This window comes from Macrosteles quadrilineatus, unplaced genomic scaffold (genome assembly GCF_028750875.1).
Source record: "Macrosteles quadrilineatus isolate MER2022 unplaced genomic scaffold, UCM_ALF_1.0 Scaffold_3__2_contigs__length_128488019, whole genome shotgun sequence".
In the NCBI taxonomy this organism is placed as follows: Eukaryota; Metazoa; Arthropoda; class Insecta; order Hemiptera; family Cicadellidae; genus Macrosteles; species Macrosteles quadrilineatus.
Window position 1 is genome coordinate 40,295,080 of NW_026542596.1, and position 20,405 is coordinate 40,315,484.

Sequence of the window (20,405 nt, forward strand, 5' to 3'; positions counted from 1 at the left end):
TTTGAACTTGTTTTTCGTATTAAGTTTACATATTTTTAGTGTGTAATGTATGAATATCAGTCCCAAGAAAATAGGAAGAAACTGGTGTAGGGGCAGCTAAAATTGTTGTAACAGAAGATTCTTGATTTGGTAAACATTCAGTGCTAAATGATGGTTTGAACTATTTAGTTTAAACATGTTTCACTACCTTTTGTATCAATGAAAAACACTTTTTGGATGTTGAATTTTCATTACATACTCTAATAAGTCAGGAAAAAGAAGGATTTTACTTTGAAAATCTAGGAAACACCCTGTGGATGACGATATTGCTATTTTTGATTTTTTACAGACTATGCAACTCCATATTTGTTTTTAGAACTTTTATGAAGTGCTGAAACAACAGAACTCAATTCTTCTCATTTCCCCACAACTTTATTTAGGAATGTGGAATATGGCCTTAATTGTATAGGTAGAATGTGAACAAGTTAGTTTTCTGACACACAATGATTTGTTTTCCAGGTGCTGTTAGACTTGGCCAGGATGATATTTGAGGAGCAGAGCACAATAGAGCATATGGTGTTCAGGATACTAACTCACACTCAATCACTCATCCAATGCCATAGGGTGCAGGTACGATTTTGTATTTATCTTAAGAATATATTTATTCAAGTTAGTTCTAAATGTATTAAATGTTGCTACTTGCTATATCCATTTAGCTTCACAATGCCTACCGGAGCATCCATAAGCCATGTATTGGAATAGGCAGTTTCAGAGATATAATAGTCAAAGATAATAGCTAACCTAAAAACTGGTGAGTCGGCGGCCCAGTCTGTAGTGCCATGGACTTCGGACCCAAGGCAGCAATGTCTTGGGTTAGGATCCTGGTCACTCCCACTACTATCATCAGTATAGTTCACCCCTGTACTGTACCGGCTCACCCCTTGCTTTGCTGGATACATTTCACGCCTATGTGGACAGGCAAAGGTTAAAAAAGGACACCAACTTCTTAAAAAAAATAAAACTCTGCCCACAAAACACTCCTTAACTTTTACATTTTCTTAAGTTTCAGCTTCCACTATTGATAGAACTTAACTAAATAAAAGTCAATGGTTTCAGACTCATTTTAAATATACAAAAGTCAAAGCCCAAATCATTAAGGGAAAATGACACACAGATTGAATACAAAAACTTTAACAAATATTTTGTTTGAATCCTACATGTTGTCTTGACGTTAGCTAAAACTTGCATTAGTTTAATTGTAATTGTTTAACTACTGGGCACCCCTACAACCGCTACAAATCCCATGATTGCTTTAATTGCTGATTAGCTGCTGGTCTATAACTAGAGGTAGGCGAGTACTTGAATGTATTTAAGTTTCAAGTCAAGCGATACAACTTTTCAAAATTTCATTTTTCCATTTGATAACTAACATAATTTTTACCATCTCACCTAACCTAACATTCCACACACTTGACCCGCCTTTGTTTGTTATGACAGGTGCTCCTCCTCCACAAAGCCTCTCAAGGAAGCAGTTTCTCACGGGTCTTTGACTTTGAAGCCTCTGACTTGGAGGGAGATGAACCTGACGAGCGAACAAGGTGACAGCATAAAATGTAATCCATTGAACCCAGTGTTTTTTTTATTTATCTATAAAATGATTCAGCAGGGTGTCTACCAGTCAGGAATCCCGGAAAATTCGGGAAAAAGTCGGGGATTTTGAGAGACTGGGAAAAGTCGTAAAAAAGTCATGAATTTCGGCCGAAGGTCGGGAATAATTTAACCAGTCCAAATTAGGAATGAATGCGTCCCGTAACACATGGGTTGGTGTAGTATGACCAATTCATTAAGACATTTTGGTAAAACAATAAAAATCTATTGTTTCAGGTATCGGTATCTTGATAAGTTTTGGTATGGACACATCACTATAGTTCGGCCGCTTAGAAAACGACCTGCGCGTTAATGCTAAACCAATGCTGGAGGAGGTCGCTTTCTAAGCGGCCGAACTATAGTATCCATAATACGTTATTGTATCAGTATCCATATAAGTAATTTAAGGTTACATTGATACCGTTCGTTACTTTGACTAACAGTATCCATATAACTTTTATTGACATCATTCAAATTATTGACATTAATTTTAATTATATAAGTTATTCACTGAAAGATTGCTTAGCCATACAAGTTATTACCATCCAAGTACATGGCAATCACTGAGATATAGCTTAGCCTAAGTTATGTATACCTTGTAGTTCTGATTCTATCCTCTTATTTTGTCAATGTAAACCAATTGAAGGATTCAGTATAAATCTTATAATGATTTTTATTTTGTAAGGTACCAAATTTTAAGGGGGGTAAAAACGTACTACGAATAAATGAACACCAGAACTTACCCGATTTTTAACCACAATAGCCTACTCCTAGGCCTATGTGTTGGCCATAGCTTGGGCTATGGGCCAAAGAACGTAGGCCTGTTTTTATTCACAGTGAAGTACACAAACACATCCACAACTACATATTCATTCATAATAGCACTTCGTTTCACATAATAAAGTTAAACCGACCGATTTTACAGATATTCAACGCCGCCGACGACATAACCCCAAACTGATGTTTATTTGTCGACAGACGAAACTAGACCAGCTCAACAAGTGAATTTGCGATCAGCTGTTGTCTAGTAGTACTTGAGTTGGCCGCTTGAGCGCGTAAGCCTCGAGCGGGCAGGAACAAAGGATTTTACTCCAAGACAGGTTTATTCGTTAACACGCCGTCTACGAAGTAACATCATCGTTACAAGACTACTTACGCGTTCCCGCCGATCGCCGATATTACGAAGGTTAGCTATTCTAATAGTTAGACCATTTCTACGTTTTTCTTTATTTTCGTTTAACGCACGCATTCTTGTTTTACGACTATTTTCGTTTCAGAACTCGATTTTAAACCTCTAAATTTAATAACTTAAATTTCGCCGACTTGATTCTAGACCCGCCAGTTCCTGCCTGCCAGTGACTAGCGGTGATTATCGTTTGGTTTGATTTAGATCAACTGGTTTCAAAATTACGATTTCTACGAATGATTATTACGTCCGTTTATTCTAATTAATTCGCCGATTTAATACCCCGAGACTTGTCGTCTGAGTTCTAAACCCCGTCTTGGGCGGGCGAAAGAACCTAGTCTTGGGAGTAGGCTGATTTGAACAATCAGCCACGAATATTATATTAAATTTGTTTTAAACGTATCACGATAAATTCTCCGTCCAATTATATTAATTAGGCCCCGACGACTCTGTAGGAATTGCTCTTTTACATTATATTCGATATTATATTATTTACCAACGTCCTTAGCCAGATAGTTTACAGTTTAATACGAGTATTTATTTATATCACATTGGCTTAAGATTGAATACTCGTCGGCCCTACAGAGTCATTCCAAAGGTTAGGCAAAATTTAACAAAACACTTTAACGAAGGTAAGGATGATATATAGCTCCAACTGAGCGTCTGCAGGATTTCCTGAACGTTTCCTGAGCTCTGAGCCTTCGATTAAATTTTAAATAAATTGATCAGTCAAAGCCGTGACAACTTCGTATCGACCCCTGGATTTTTCTCAGCTCCTTCTGAGCACTCCGGGGAAGAAATTTGAGTGTGGCCGGTTCTAGGGGTAGGCCTAGCCTGACTTGGTGAATACTAGTTTATTCCCCCCTAGAATTTTTCGTCACAATTTGTTTACACCAAAACATAATATCTTTATTTGTAAAATCAATAATATAAAATAGGTAACATGTATCACAGTATTATGCTCTGCAAGAAATAGACAAGCAGCCTACTGACATTTTCAGCAATATTGGTTCTTCTTATATATGATTGTAAACAAATATTTCACTCCATTGACAATAAATAGAAAAATGCCTTATTGCTTCAAATCAAGTTGCATCGATTCGAATGGAACATTTTTTGCGGCTTCGCACACCCCTACATTTGATCCGGGATTTTCTCGGCACGTGATTGGTTCAGATTGTCGGTGACTTCGTCACGACCCAAGTAACAACATGTTGACAATGGTATCGTGACTGCGATACGGAAAAAAGGTGTAGTAACTTGCAGAATGGACCGAGTTTTTGGTCGGGATTTGAAAAAAATGGTAATGAAAAGTCGAGAAAAAGTCGGGAATTCCATTTGAGAAATCTGGTAGACACCCTGTAATCAGTTATCAACACTTGATAAAACAAGCTTAGTACCTGTTTGTGTGAGGAGTGGCTGTCTAGTGTCTAGTGGTTAGAACTCCAGACTTGTGTCATGAAGGCCTTAAGTTCTAATCCTGTTATTTGCTGATTAATAGCTATGTAAATAATGTCATGATTCAGAGCCAACCTCATATTAAATGTCCATCTTCTTGGAAAAAATATCTTTCTAAAGATGTGATCAGTACATATTCTCATTGTAATTCCACTACTTCGTTTTTCAAATTTAGTTTTAATGTACTTAAGTTCTTAGTAGGAGCTCACATCTTTTTTATTTATTCTTGCATGTGATTGGAAAAATAGAGGTATCAGCTATTTGAAAATGTAATTATATTTTGAGTACATTATATATTTAGAGTATATTTAGTTTAAAAGACAGAAATTTTATTAATGATCTGAAAATTTTCATTTATCACAAATTTCTCTTTTGACGTACATCATATTGTTTCATTCTCTGATATGCACATCCAACTATTATTCAATTTAATATCTTTTCTGAGTGCCTGGTCACTCTCTGGAAATTGCCTGCTTTAATTGAATGGTTGTTATAGTAACAAAAACATAAACATTTGTTAACCCTTTCAGTGCTAGGCCAATAATTCATATTTTGTAAGACTTTTTTGTTTGCCTTTTAATTCTATTACCTGTTGTTGAATTTTAACTGTCATCTTGACACTATTTTATTAATTAGGCTAATTTTGAATAATAACACAATAAGAAAATATATAAGAAAGATAAATCCCGCTATTTGTAGTAAACATTAAATAAAACTTAGTTTTTGTTGTAATTTTCCTGGTTTTCCTATAAATTTGTATGTTCTGATAGCATTATTTGAAACCAAAATCTCATAAAATCAAAAGACATATAGTTTACTATGTAATATTGAATTTAACCTTGATTTAGTTGGACGAGGTTATCGTAATATAGCCATTTTAGGGAAACTAATGTTTTGCAGCAAAGTCTCAGGAACACATTTATGATCACTGTTGTGTTTAAACTAAAAGATTGCATCTAAATAGTCCGTGACTAACTGGTGCTGCTACCTAGTAATGCATTGAACAACCATCTGCAGCGCCATCTGTTCGCAATCGGTGGCGACAGCTTAAATACTGGGTTTTGACTCCCCAGTCTTCAAGCACAGATAGCCGAGAAGGCTAGGGCGTGTGTCACTTGGCCAGTGGCATTCGTCTGCTCGGGTTCGAATCCCGTCCTGTGTGGCAAATAATTGGTGACCTGTGTGTTTGTAGCGATATACTACAACCACTGGGGCATAGTGAGGTGTTCATAATCCTTGGTTTAGACATACACCTCGAAATCATCGGATTGGGCGAATCTTTTAGCTAAGTGGTTGATAGTGTATCCTATGAACATGCAAGTCACCAATGGCCGTTTTGCTATTTTTTGTTAAAATAACCTTCCTCTCTTTTATGACTCGGACGTTGGAAATGAACAGAACCGGACAAGTACAGGACACTGGCAGACTAGGCTACTAACACTGTAAGCGTACGAGTTGACTTTACTCACCGGGTTCATAACGTCGAATGGCGTTCCGTCACTGTCCCTCCTCGATCGGCTAGTCAGCCTCTTGGACTTTGACCGAATGACTCATCCTGGATTGGTTCCTTCACCAGGCCCGATAAGTTAACATTTAAACTATTTGATGAGGTCAACTTGCCTCTATATAATATAACATAAATAACTCTTCTTGAATATATAACACTCTCTATATCCCTTAGAGATTTTTTAAAACAACGATATATCGTTTCATAGCACTGAAAGGGTTAATCAAGTAAACATTGTAATCAAATTTAGGTTAAAATACAATTTATTTTTACAGTAGAAAGAAATAATTTTTCATTGAGATATGTCCAGTGGTGGTCTCAGGATTTAATTTTAGGGGTGGGCTATCCCCCTCCCACCCGGTAAAATGTAACACCTAAGAACATTCAGGCCTAATAAAAGGGTTTAATCTGGTATTTGTGGGGGGGGGCATCCCCCAATCAACCCCCCTGGTCAACCCCCCTGGGTGAAGTTAGTGACATTTTTGTGCTTGTTTCAGTCCGTTTGAGAGTAGGTTTCCCATCAACGTCGGCATCACCGGTTATGTAGCCACTACAGGTGAGGTATGTAGCAGTCTTCATATCTCTATATCAGATACTCGACCCTCTTGCGTATTCACTTGTACAGCTTAGTACAGGGTCCTTCCACAATTTTTTAGCAGGGTGCACCGTCTGGATTGGTCGGTTATGGACAGACGGACGATAGATCCCTTTACAGTCTCCTCCTAGCATTTGTGCTGAAAACTACGTGATGACAAGGCAGAAAACCGTACTGTCCGAACCGAAACACTTGCGCACACTGTAGACGGCACCAAGGCGGCAGATGACTCATCGGTACAACCCGTTGGGATGTCCTAGACATCTTTTTCAGAACTTTCTTTTGGACTGCGGTTGGTCATGTCCCGACTGTGATTGCCTAGTGCGTACAAACATAGGCCAATCAATGCTAAACATTTATGAAAAAAACCCTGTAGTGAAAAAATGTACCGTCCATGGCGTCCTGACCCAGTGAGCGCTTAGCTTTGTTGAGATTAATTCGCTCATGGATGTTATGTACTAAAAGTATATAACTTGAAATATGAACGTCTCAGACGTTCACAGCAAAGTGGTGAATGAAGCAAGAATTATAGACCACCCCTTTTTAACAATGAATTTTGAATTTCTTTTTAACTAATTTTAACCTTTTCCAGATGCTCTTATATCCGGTTTTTTTACGTTGAAGGACAAGTGACGGATATCGCTGAATAATGATTGTACATATTGCTGGCAGGAAGCGGACATTTCTTCCACATAACACACTTCCTATGCTAAACACATACTTTTTTATGTGAAAATCTTTCCAGCACACGGAAATAGTTTAGTTTGATCACATAATGTTCTTTTTCATTTAAAATCTCCCAGAACAGCGTAACCACTTTGTATCAGTGATTGTATAAACTTTTGCTGTTTGCCAAGTTGGGGAACGGATATATCCGCACATATTTTTTAGTAAACAAATTATTTAGCCACTAAGAAGACATAAGCTATTTTTTATTTTGTGTATAAAAGAGTAAGAAGAAGTAAAAATATATTTTTCCATTTAAAAATATTTCCATTTTATTGGCAAACTAGGGGAGAGTTAAGGTTTTAACTGATGTTATTTTGGTACTGTAAATAAAACAGAATCAAGCATAGTAATTTTATTTTTCTTAAAATAAATACTTAACTAAATTAAAGTGCAACATGGATTTATTTTTTTTGTTTGTTTCTTTAGTAAATTGTAAAAACCAGGACAGTGTAAAGCAAGGTCTGACTTTGCCTAAACCAATACTCTTTTCTTTGTTGTATTGACAGTTTTTGTTGTAAAGCAGTTTTTTTCATCTTCCAGCTTGAATTTTACAATTTTATATGCTATTCTAGTCAAATATCGACCCTATGTACTGTTACCACCAGATGTGTTGTGTGTTAAGCTGATATAAATTCATTTCAGTGTTGTTTTGCAGACTGTCAACATTCCAAATGCCTATCAGGACGAGCGGTTCGATCCTTCAGTTGACGAAGGAACGGTCTTCAAGCACAAAACCATTCTCTGCATGCCGATAAAGAACTCTTCTGGACAAATTATCGGTGTTATACAAGTGAGTATCAAGTTTATGAAAAAATACCCGGCGTGCGTTGCTGCGCTAATAACTATTATTTTAAATGGTAATTTTTTGTACGATAAATAATAAAAATGTATACCAAAAACTAAAATTGAATATTTATATTACATAACATACAGCTGTCCGTGTGAAAAGTATGCATTTTCCAAATTTAAACCGGCAATAGTCAGAGATTGCCCTTTTGCCTTATAATGGTAATTGTGAAAACAAGACGCAAAGGAAATTCAAATTGTATTCGCTTGAATTCAAAGGGTGATTTGGATGAAATCATCGGTATTCTTGGGATTAAGACTATTTACTTTAGAATTAATTAATCCGTGAAAGGGAATTGAACGAACAACACTTGATTTATTTTTATTTTTAACAAATCTTAACTATAAACTGTTGTTTTAAGAATTTCCAAGATCATCAAAGACAATACCATCAAAACCTCTAATTAAATTTTATTATTATAACAAATACCCGTCCTTTTCGCCTAGCTCCCCTTAACTATACATAATTTATTTTTAGTTTTTGTGGGACTATCAGAAATAAGATGTAAACCAAATGAATTTTAAAACAAAATTTTCTTATTTTTCTAAGTAATAGTTTTGTTTGGTAAAAATCCGAAACATGACATGTAATATTATGTTTGTTGAACTGAATTAATCCTGATTTTTAACAGGAAAATTAAGTTTTAGTACTGCAAATGATATTCTAAATGTTATTTTTATTATTTTATATTTCTAGCTAATCAACAAATTTGACGACCTTCCTTTTACAAAGAATGATGAAAACTTTGTGGAGGCCTTCGCAATATTTTGTGGAATGGGAATTCACAATACTCACATGTAAGTCAACACCTACAAAATGTTGTAATATTTTTTTATGAAATATTTTACATTAATTTATTATGATTATGTAATCCAATTGGTCATGCTATTATTTTAAGGGGGAAAATTTTTGAATTGGTTTTAACAACGGATAGGAAAAATGCCAGAAGATTATTTTAACTAATTGAAATGTAATAAACCAATAATGATGGGGAAAGTTTTTTGTAAATATTGAATTCTATTTTTATCTAAAGTAACTTAAACTGTGAAAAAAAATATCTGAGTTTCTCTTTTGTGATGACCCTCTAATGATACAGAAAAGTCAATAGTTAATTATCATGAAAATTCTTATCTATACTCACATCTACGTTCTTAACAAGCAGGGGAATGAAATAAGTTAGTTTTGATTGATTTTCTGAAATTTGGTATCAAATTAACAGAAATGTTTTAGAAAAACCACAATACTGCGTTTTACAAATTATTACTTGTCACTATTGAGCTCGCAAGTGTGAGTTCAGTCAAGCAGTAATATAGGGACCAACTTCAGCATCTGTGAACAACAGCTGGCTCAACTCTTAGGCTCAAGGAGCAAGCTGGTTTAGTGGTAGAGCATAAGAACTTCGATGTCTGAGGTCTCAGGTTCAAATCCCGCCAAACTGATAATGCAGCAACCCCTAAGTCTAGCCTGAAGTAATGTGAAAAACGATCCTGAGCTAGAACATAGCATTTTAGGACAAGAAACCCTTAGGTTTACGGGAGCTTGTTCACTACTATAGTTGCCGTGTTTGTGCAGGTATGAGAAGGCAATGATTGCCATGGCCAAGCAGAGCGTGACGCTAGAGGTTCTCAGCTATCATGCGTCCGCCACTCTAGAGGAGGCTCAAAGACTCAGGGTAATTACATAATTCACAATTGTAATACTGAACAGCATTGTAGTACAATTGAATAAATCTAGGCGGTAAAAGTCACTAAAACCCATTACAGAGAAGTAAAGTACAGAGGAAACATGCTTATGGAACAACTTTTAGCTCTGGAATGGTGGGGCGGAAATATGCCAGCACCGAGCAAGGAAGAGCCCGAATGTTGTAGCGCACAGGCTCTTCCTACAGCGTGAACGCTGTAGTTACGTGTTGGTGAGAGGGAATAGGAGAGCGGAAGGGGGTGACAAATACAATTTGCACTAGACACAAGCGACTGGTGCTAGACACGACTTAAGTGTACCATTGAATGTTTCCTCTGTATCTTACTTATCTGTGAACCTACACAATATTGTTTAAATTTACCACAGTATAAGGGGCCAAAAATTTATACAGTGAAGTTAGGGATCATTTTATTATCAAGGGACCTTTAAAAAATAAAATCATTGAACGAATTTTAAAAGTTTGGTACTAAAAAGAGTTGAAAATTGAACATGTTTTATGCACATTGAAATTGATTGTAATTTGTAAAAGTCCCTGAACTGCAGTATCATTATGATGGGTTTACCGTACTTGCCAACATTTAAAACAGTTCCAATGGTAACAATCACATGTTACATTAGTTCAGAAAACAAATCAAATCCGCTTGATTAGTTTCATTGCACGCATACACTCAGCACATGACATATGTCTCGATATGATAAATTTAAGGCTTTTATTACCATCATATTAGGGATGGACGGGATTGAATTTTTAGTTCGGAACGGGACGGGACGGGATTTTCATTTCCTTCCCAATTTTTGGGCCGGGACGGGACGGGATTTTTTTCTATGCATAAAAAGTAAGTCTTGAGTATTGCAGTTACCAAAAAAGGCATACAAAATCAATCTTTACCGTTTGTGGCACTGATCTATAAAAACCAAAAAATGGGTAACAATTTACAGGTACCTACAGAAACTTGTGACTCGCGGTCACGGTGTGATCGTCAAAATAACGGGGTGATCGTCGGTATGACTCCAGGTCACGGGGTGATTGTCGGTATGACTCGCGGTCACGGCATGATCATCGGTATGACTCACGGTCACGGCGCGATCGTCGGTATGACTCCGCGGTCACGGGGTGATCGTCGGTATGACTCTCGGTCAATGCGCGATCGTCGGTATGACTCAGTGGTCACGGCGTGATTGTTGTTATGACTCCGCGGTCACGGGGTGATTGTCGGTATGACTCGCGGTCACAGGGTGATCGTCGGTATGACTCGCGGTCACGGGGTGATCGTCGGTATGACTCGCGGTCACTGCGCGATCGTCGGTATGACTCCGTGGTCACGGCGTGATTATCGTTATGACTCCGCGGTCACGGCGCGATCATCGGTCCAATAATCGCGGTCATGGCGCGATCGTCGTTATGACTCGGCGGTCACGGCGTGATTGTCGGTATCGCGGTCGTGGCGCGATTGTCGGTCCAATAATTGCGGTCACGGCGCGATCGTGGTCATGACTCCGCGGTCACGGCGTGATTGTCGGTATGGCTCCGCAGTCACGGCGTGATCGTCGCTATGGCTCCGCGGTCATGGCGTGATTGTCGGTATGGCTCCGCGGTCACGGCGCGATCGTCGGTCCAATAATCACGGTCACGGCGCGATCGTCGTTATGACTCCACGGTCACGGCACGATCGCTCGTAATAGTGGCGTCACCGGCACTCGCAAAGCGGCAAAATCGCCGGCGATCGGACCAAATCCCGTCCCGAAAAATTCCCGAATCAAATGTAATCCCGTCCCGATAATCGGGAATATTTTTTTCCCGAAAAATTCCCGAAATTTCGGGACCCGTCCATCCCTACATCATATGGTTGTTTGACTTTACAAGTGTAAACAAAAAGCTTGATCAAAAACTCTAAACTGAAACATGGACTCGCTCATATGATGTAGGCCCATTGTGACGGACAGTATTGTACTAAAAATTTGTACTGGGAGGAACGAAAATTTAACTTTATTGCATAAGTAATTAAATAGATGTATTTGTTATACTAGAAAATGTAAGCAAAATGATTTTTTTTAGTTCAAATTATTTTCTTTCAGAGTTTGAGGATACCAGCCGCACAAAACTTCAACCTGCATGACTTCAAGTTTGACGACATCCACATGGATGACGATGACACTCTTAAAGTAAGTTTTTTTGTTGATTTGAGTTTGTATTTACTAGTTGAAATCCAAGAATTATAGCTTTGACTGTGGATACAAGTGTACATCACATTTACAAGTTAACTGTAGCTAGTGTACTGCTGTCTACTACTCATTTACGTTGTATGTCAACTTTTTAATCAAGCCAAACTTAAAGAGCTACTTTTGTGAATGATAGTGTGGCCGCTTTTACTATCCTATTAACAAAATAGTATGAAAAACAAAAAGAGGAAATATAACTAAATACTAGCACATTCCTTGAATCCAAAAGCCAAAAGAATATGGTTTTGCATGTATATACTTAAAAAAAAATATTTTATACAAGTCTATCCACAGAGAAGTAAGGTACAGAGGAAACATTCAATGGTACACTTGAAGTGGTGTCTAGGGCAAAGTCCAACACACCCCCTTGTACTTCAATGGTCACGGTGTAAGAAGACCCTGTGCCCTGTGCGATAGGAACCTAATTGCTGTACATTGCTTGCCGCTCTGCTCGTTACAAGTATATTTCCCGCACAACACACTAGAGCTGAAAGCGCATGGTCGTCCCATAAGCAAGTTTCCTCTGTGGTCTATGTGAGTATCTTATGCCAGTTTTGATTGCAGGCTTGCTTACGTATGTTCCTGGACCTGGACTTTGTGGAAAGGTTTCATATAGACTACGAGGTGCTTTGTCGGTGGCTTCTCTCTGTCAAGAAGAACTACCGCAACGTCATCTACCACAACTGGCGACACGCGTTCAACGTCGCTCAGATGATGTTCTCTATAATCACCGTGAGTTACATTCTCTTGTGATTGGTAGGATTTTATGTGTTTAGATTTTTTTTTTTCAACATTAAATAATCAATGTATGTTTAGCTTTTGTTGATTAAACTTGCACCTTAATATATCCAAATGAAGTTAGGTTGCTTTAGATCTAAACTTTGATATCAATAACCTAAAGAAACCATTAACAAAGGGTTGATGTTGATGTTGACAGGCGACCCAATGGTGGAAGATATTCGGGGAGATTGAGTGTATGGCGCTTATCATCGCTTGTTTGTGTCACGATCTTGACCATCGGGGGACCAACAACTCCTTCCAGATCAAGTAAGCAGCTTTTGACCCACTAATTAGTTTCCCACTAACTAGTTTAATTAAACAGCAATATACACAAACTTCCCATGAGCTTGTCAACAACCCATATTATGGGTAAGCGGTGGAAGTATCTATGAAAAATATAAAAAAATTGCAACAGCTTTTGAACCATGTTTACAACATTGGGGGTTGTACCATTTTGTTTAGAGTTGAAAGGACCATAACATACTAAATCTTGACCAAAATCCTTTGAGCTGTTTTTGTGACCATTAAAAAACATTTTTGAAAAAAAAATTCTGGAAATATTATGTCCTGGCCACAACCAAGGAAACACTAAATAAAGAGGCCGTAATGCTCCTCAGGCATGACATCATTATAGACGACGGCAATGATGTAAAGTTATTTTTTATCTATATTTTTGTTTTCCAAGAAAAGATTAAAACAAGCAGCTGATCACAAACAACAAACATTACATCATTGCCGTCGCCTATGATGACGTCATGCCATAGGAGCATTAAGGCGTGTTAATTTTGCGTGGCCTTGCCACAAGGTTTTGTTTTCTGAAAAAAATTTACTTTTGTCATTTGCTACATTGTTCAGTGGGGCTATTTATTAAACCAACATGTTTTTAATAAAATAATGTCCATACCAGTTTACTAAAACACAAGAATATCTAAAACGTTAATAAGGCTTATCAAGGGATGTGAGGGAGCTACTGACATCTCTCGGAATCAAACTATTGATCTCTTGACTGCTTGGCGAGCTACTAACTAGTGACATATGTTTTCAGAGCTTCTTCGCCCCTCGCTCAGCTGTACTCCACCTCCACAATGGAGCACCATCACTTCGACCAATGCCTCATGATCCTCAACAGCCAGGTGGGGAAGTCAATCTTTGGTTGAAAATAAAATAAGCAGTAACATCTCCCATGTACCAAGCAAAAAATGTATTAACTGAACTGGTCCGTGTGTAAGAGGAATTTTACTAGCAAAAAATAATTAAAACACATTTTTTCATAACTCAATAAGTGTTACGAGGGGACCGGTACGCAAATTGCGCATTTCAATAAGTTCAAAACTTGTTTACAAGGCAAAACGATACATACAATACCGTTTTATCTTTCCAAGATTATGTTATTTCAGACAGTTACTAAGTGAATAAAACTACTAGTTTATAATTAATTAAATTTTTTGATAGTACACCTAGCTCAATCAGGTTACAATCATAATAAAAGGTACCTGTTTGAAATTCATTTTCATAAACTGTTTCGCCTCCTGTTTACAAGCAGTTATAGATTACGTTCTTGCACAATTTTTAATCAATACAACTAAACAACAGGACCAAATTTTATTTTTTAAATGCTTTCTTTGTTTGCAGGGTAACCAGATTCTAGGCAATTTGTCTCCTGATGAGTACTCCAGGGTCATCAAAGTTCTGGAGGACGCCATCTTGTCCACAGATCTGGCTGTCTACTTCAGGTAACTTGCAAGCAAGGGTCCATTAACAAGTTCTTTTGCATACTTATACAAACAAATGAATCATTTTAGGATCTTTGTGGTCAGGAATATCGCTATATTACCGAAATAGCAGGAAAATGCTGCAAAGAGTCATCTAACATTTTTAGTATCACTATGATCATACAGAAGATACATGTTATGTTACTGCTAATCTGGCTAATGTGAAATATTGACTATTTTACTGCAATCACAGGAAATGTCCAATTTAGTAATTTTAAATAATTTCATATACAAGTAGGATAACAACTTATATTGTGGAATTGGTATTGAATCCAAAGTCACAAAGTATTGATTGAGGATTGATGCTTCCTCAAAACCACACGTTTTGGGGAACCAAGAAATTGAATTGGAAAACAATTTTAAGTTATTTTTATAGGGTCCTTTCATTGGTGTTTGGGTACTTCTTATTTGGTTTTCAGATCATACCAAATCTCACTGTTTTTATCATTAAATACTAACTTTTTATCTCAAAACTTAAGATTGATATTTCGTCTTAATATATGACTTCTTCTAAGTAGATTGAAGAGAGATATCAGTTTCAGTTAAAAAGAGACACAGTTTACAAAATACATTCAACACCGCTTGTTACTAGCTTGTGGACAAGTAAGATTGTGCAGGTAGTTTTATGAAGGAATTTTGAAAAGTAGTTTAAAACACAGTATGTTTGTAGGAAGCGTGGTGCGTTTCTGTCGCTGGTTCAGTCTCGGTCGTACAACTGGCACAGAGAAGATCACCGTGAGTTGCTGAGAGGCATGACTATGACAGTGTGTGATCTGGCGGCCATCACCAAGCCTTGGGCCATCGAGAAAAGGGTAAGTAGGAAAAGTGTACAAATTAGACACTTAATCGTTTTTTGAGATCAAAATTACAATTCAAAAACTTCTCCATGCACAGAAACCATTAAGTGTATAGAATAATAGTGGTGTACAAATTTTGTCAACATTTTTTGACAAATTTGGGGTACAGTCGATTCCCTCTCCAATTCTCCAGTATCTCGGCAAGTCCAGATAACGGGTTTTTCTGTTAAACTTACATCCCCTAAAACTCAGCTCTTAAAATTAAGAATGTTTATAAAGCCAACAAGTATTATTATGTAAAAATAGTAAAACTAGACACTTTTGGGATGGTTAATGTTAACACAAAATATCAGATATATTGTATTTAAATACATGATCACTGGTTTAGAAAAAGATCTTTGGTTGTAATGTATCTTTTCATTTTGCAGGTTGCTGACTTGGTTACGAGTGAGTTTTTTGAGCAAGGAGACATTGAACGTCAGGAGCTCAATATCACACCAATTGTAAGTTTTAAAGTATTTCCCCCTTATATTTTATGGTTCATTATCTTTTATAGTTTAAAATATCAGAGAAGAAACAAACTAATTACATTTTTGATGCAACGAATGTAATGAAATTGTACTTTTGTCTGAACTTTTATCATTTTGTTTTGCTACAATTTTTGTTTACAAGTTTTATATCTCATAGAAATTTAAATTGGGTTTTTTTCTTTTTTCATTTGTGTCTGTTAGTGGTGCTTCAAAGGGCAGATTTAGTTGTTGATGCTTTTAAGTTTAAATCGATCACCACAAAAAGCTATATGCAATGATATGAGGGAAGGTAAAGGTGACCTTGAGGGCAGTATTTGGGGTTGGGGGGGGTAAATGAAACTCAAAATAGTAAAATGCTCGGGAATTCTCATTTTTTCCAAGAGAATCTATCCTAGAGCCCCCAAGGGTTGTTTGGATGGACGTACGACTCATATGCTATGTTGTGAGAACATCAAGCTATGAAACAGATAATATCATGATTATGCTTGATTTAAAATAATGTGATTGATTCATTGAATCCTTTTGATCATTGGTAAACAAATAAGCCTGCACATTGAATTTTTCATTTTTTAATTATGTTAAAATGTCTCCATTATTTCTGTGTCTTATCAGGCAAATTCTGTTGTTTAAAATACTCCCAAGAATATTTTCAATTGGATTTTAATGTTTAGTTTTAAACCAATTGCTTTCTCGAGCCTTCTTTTTAAAAGTAGCCCGTACCTGTTGTTTAAAATCATAAATCTACGGCATGAAAAATGTCTGTATTCCTCCTACTTTATCCAAGATTATGAGTGATTTAGTTTACTGTTGTAGCACATCCCACTAACACAGAAACACTTGTTTTATGTTTGAAGTTCATTCTTACAGTTTTCCATACATACAAAGTTTTATTTCCATGAAATAAAATTGTTGCACCTACACGTAAACAATGCAGGTAAATGGTGTTTGTATAGAAGTGAGTTGTTTCACGATGTAAATTTAAATGTTGATTTCAGGACATAATGAACCGAGAGAAAGAAGACCAACTACCCCTCATGCAGGTTGGCTTCATTGACTCCATCTGCCTTCCTATTTATCAGGTTGGTTTCTTCATCACCAAACATTGTTAGAAATAAAATAAATGGATAAAATTGATTTTACTTTATGATTTCAAACTTTAAGTAAAATTACTGGATGGTGAATTTACAACTAATTATAATTTTTTAAAGCTCACAACACTGTTTGGGATCAAAATAATATTTTTACAAGATTGTCAAGAAAAACTAAACTCAATATTTTAACCTAGATTTTTGTGTATTTGCAATGTGTACAGGTTGTATCAGTTTTAAAGCTGAACATGAACCTCTTTTCTTTGATTTAATAACCCTGTATAATGGCAATTTGTGCTTGCCTATGTGGAGAGCTTGATTTCTGCCAGCTTACCTGAGAGTCTCCATACACTATTAGAAAAAATTTCAGAATTCAACACTAGTATATTGTCTTGATACAGGACTTTTGAATGTAGTATGTTTTTCTGTTCTCTAGAGAAATCCTACACCAGTGTTTCGTTGTTCAACCTTTTTGTCAATTACTTTAAACAAATTTTAATCAGCCAATTGGTTTTCCTTAAACAATTTATGTGTAGTGTAGACCAATTACATAAAAGATTTTATTTGCAAATAATGAACTGTTGTACTGAATAAGTGGACTATGAATTGTTAGTGTAAAGTGAGTAGGCTAGTAATAATTTAATATTAGTAATATGTTTCCTTACAGTCATTCGCCGAATTGAGTGACAAGTTGCAGCCATTGCTGGACGGTGTGTTGGCCAACAAGCAACAGTGGCTGGCCATCGCAGCGCAACAACAACAGACCAACCATGACAGGGAACACCAACACAGCTAGCACTCGTCAGGTACGACTATAATATAAGTAGAGTCATAACCTTCTCTAATACAAGGCCGCAGCAAGACAAAAGTGGCAACACCGCTTTCCCGTCAAACCGAAACAGCTGTTGTACTAATTTATAATGGACAGTATAAGAAATGTTTATGTTGACACTTTTGTTATTTCTGTTATTACCATGGCAATAGGCATGACGTTGCCACACACCAAAACCGCTGCCTTGTGTTAGAGGAGGCTATGTAGAGTATCTTTTGTCCTTGTCAATCAATTATCTGTTGTAAGATAACTAATTTTGTATTTGCATAGGTTTAATCATACAATGCATGCAATTGCTTTTTAAAACCTCGTTATAAGATTTGTAAAAAAAACATACAGTAGACTTACTCTCATACGGCCACCGTTTATCCGGACTCCAATCTGCAGAAGAGGCATCTCTTAAACTGGACAATTTTTATTAGCTCATCGGTTCAACCAGACTGGACGGAAGTGGGGGTGCTGAAACGACTTTTATCGTGGGAAATATTTGAGATCAGTGATCACATGTCTAAATGGAATGCTCTCAAAATTTAAGTAAAATATGTGGGTTAGTAAAATATTTTTGGGGTCATTGGTTTAAACAGAAAACCCGCTTTCCGGACTGGCCTCAGTCCCTTGGAGTCTGTATAGGAAGGAGACTACTGTATTGTCACAAGAAAAATTAAAACATAGGGGACATAATCATTAAATAAAACATTTGGTAACATGATGACATTTGGCAAGGCTGGCCAAAGTAAAAAAATCAAACAAAAGGTGCAATTAATCGAGAGTGTTGTTAATTGCCTATTTTGAGATGTTCACCTGCATAATACCTCTGATTCTTTTCTTAGTTTCTGTCATGTCTATTGTATAGCATGCGTTAACTGGTAAAACGACTTGCATCTTTTCCACATACTGGTTTTATTACATTTTAATGATTTTGATTTTATTCCTTCATTTTTCTTCTGTTTCAGGTGTTGGAGGCACAAAACCAAAATAGTGGACCACTCTTTGTCTGCTGCTTTAATTACTTTAGTATTTGTTTCTAATTGTTATTTAAGTCAAGTCATGAAACTTGTGTTTGAATGTTCAAAAATGTATGTTTTACTGCCTAATGTTTAGGTAAAAGTAATATATTATTGTACACTGGCAACAAAATTAGGTATTGACAAGTCGATGTAAATATATTTATCTCAAATCTATGTTGGCTCTGATTTTCCTAATTTTTTAAAGACAGAAATTGCTACGTAATTTGATGATAATTTGTAGATTTTTTAAGAATCATGAATTCTCAGATCGTCTGCAAAACTGTGTCTTAAGTCTGTAAAACACTTGTTTCGGCCATAAGAAGGTAATATTGAATTGATAATCAAAAAGAGAAGAGAAGTTAGACATAGACACAGGATTTTTTTTCCAAAACCAAACATGATGCACAAGCAAACTAGTGAATAATAGTGGCAATAGTATAATCTATATTATCTATCTATCTATATATTTAATACGCGACACGAAACTTTGTGAACAATAAGGCTTTTTGTTTTAAGATTTAACCCCACATATTATATACCGAAATGTTCGTTAAGGTGTGTAGATGTGCATCTTTGATTTGGAACGCTGAGCTGCATGGTGTTACATTTGAGTAACACACTTTGAAAACTCAAAATAATTAGTTTACTGATTTTATGACTCTAAACTATTACAAGGGACGCTATTATAACAGTACATTACAAAAACAGCATAGGAATTATATAATCAATAACAACATACTGTATCTTCCATTTGCATAAAAATAAAGACGGGATCTTGGGCACGAGTCTTTCACCAGGAACAGCTGTTTTCTAGGAGTTATTTGTCAGAATGTAAACAAATGGATGGTGCTGCCACCTTGGAAAGGTCCATAGTACTAACATTTAAAGTTTCTAGATGCATAGCGCTAGTAGTCTCGTTTACAAAAAATAAAATGTCTTGTGTTACAAAGATGTAACACCGTGCAGCAAAGAAGTCAAAAAGTCTGTTACATAAATGTAACACTGTGCTTGAAAGAGTTAAATGGGTTTCCTTGCACTGATTATAGTACATAAAGCTGCTAATTGCTGCAATTACTTACTTTGTCGCACAGTTTTTACCTTGTCGCACACGTTCGGCCGCTTAGAAAACAACCTGCGCGCTAATGCTAAACCAATGCTGGAGGAGGTCGCTTTCTAAGCGGCCGACCTATAGTATTCCAACCAAACAACACAAAACAGGATGTTTTTATTATGCACGCTTGGAAATAGGTTTGCAACACTTAAAGGTACTACGACTACGATCACCTGTTGCAGTGTTTCCCATTTCGTTAAGCGCTTGAATTTAACCCAAACTAAAACGTGTTGTATAGTGTTTAAAAGACTAATTATTTCTATGTCTTATAAATAACTGAAGGAAAAATATATTGACAAACTTTCCACATTTGCCTATGGCTAGTGCGTAAACATTTCTCTCTTGATTACAATGTAAAGGCTAGTAGTCTAATCCCAAAAATGTTTGTGTAAAATAAAACATTGTGATTTCTCTCCTAAGTTGATTGTTCTAGCCTTCCTTTTGCTGTATTCACTTCTATCGAATGGTTATTTGCTTGGCTTTATTGTTAACTGTCATGGCATGATTTTCATATATGAAAATTCAGTGCACAGAATGAAATTTAATATTTGCTGCTGGTAACAAGGGGACAAAACAAATCTATACTTGGACAAATCTATACTTGGACAAATCTATACTT

At 36.4% G+C, this 20,405-nt stretch overlaps 1 protein-coding gene across 5 annotated transcripts in view; it reads left to right on the forward strand.

The window, feature by feature from the left end:
- Positions 1 to 18,878, forward strand: part of LOC128988794 (dual 3',5'-cyclic-AMP and -GMP phosphodiesterase 11-like) — a 136,981-nt gene extending 118,103 nt beyond the window's left edge. For all 5 annotated transcript variants that reach the window (XM_054410444.1, XM_054410443.1, XM_054410440.1 and 2 more), the window contains 16 exons: positions 499 to 609; positions 1,477 to 1,577; positions 6,275 to 6,338; positions 7,757 to 7,891; positions 8,645 to 8,745; positions 9,521 to 9,620; positions 11,726 to 11,812; positions 12,434 to 12,601; positions 12,807 to 12,916; positions 13,695 to 13,782; positions 14,282 to 14,382; positions 15,092 to 15,233; positions 15,647 to 15,721; positions 16,744 to 16,827; positions 17,504 to 17,642; positions 18,622 to 18,878. In XM_054410444.1, coding sequence (XP_054266419.1) covers positions 499 to 609; positions 1,477 to 1,577; positions 6,275 to 6,338; positions 7,757 to 7,891; positions 8,645 to 8,745; positions 9,521 to 9,620; positions 11,726 to 11,812; positions 12,434 to 12,601; positions 12,807 to 12,916; positions 13,695 to 13,782; positions 14,282 to 14,382; positions 15,092 to 15,233; positions 15,647 to 15,721; positions 16,744 to 16,827; positions 17,504 to 17,632 — 1,596 coding nt within the window. In that variant the 3' untranslated portion in view covers positions 17,633 to 17,642; positions 18,622 to 18,878. The remainder of the gene's footprint in view (positions 1 to 498; positions 610 to 1,476; positions 1,578 to 6,274; positions 6,339 to 7,756; positions 7,892 to 8,644; positions 8,746 to 9,520; positions 9,621 to 11,725; positions 11,813 to 12,433; positions 12,602 to 12,806; positions 12,917 to 13,694; positions 13,783 to 14,281; positions 14,383 to 15,091; positions 15,234 to 15,646; positions 15,722 to 16,743; positions 16,828 to 17,503; positions 17,643 to 18,621) is intronic.
- Positions 18,879 to 20,405: the final 1,527 nt, after the last annotated feature.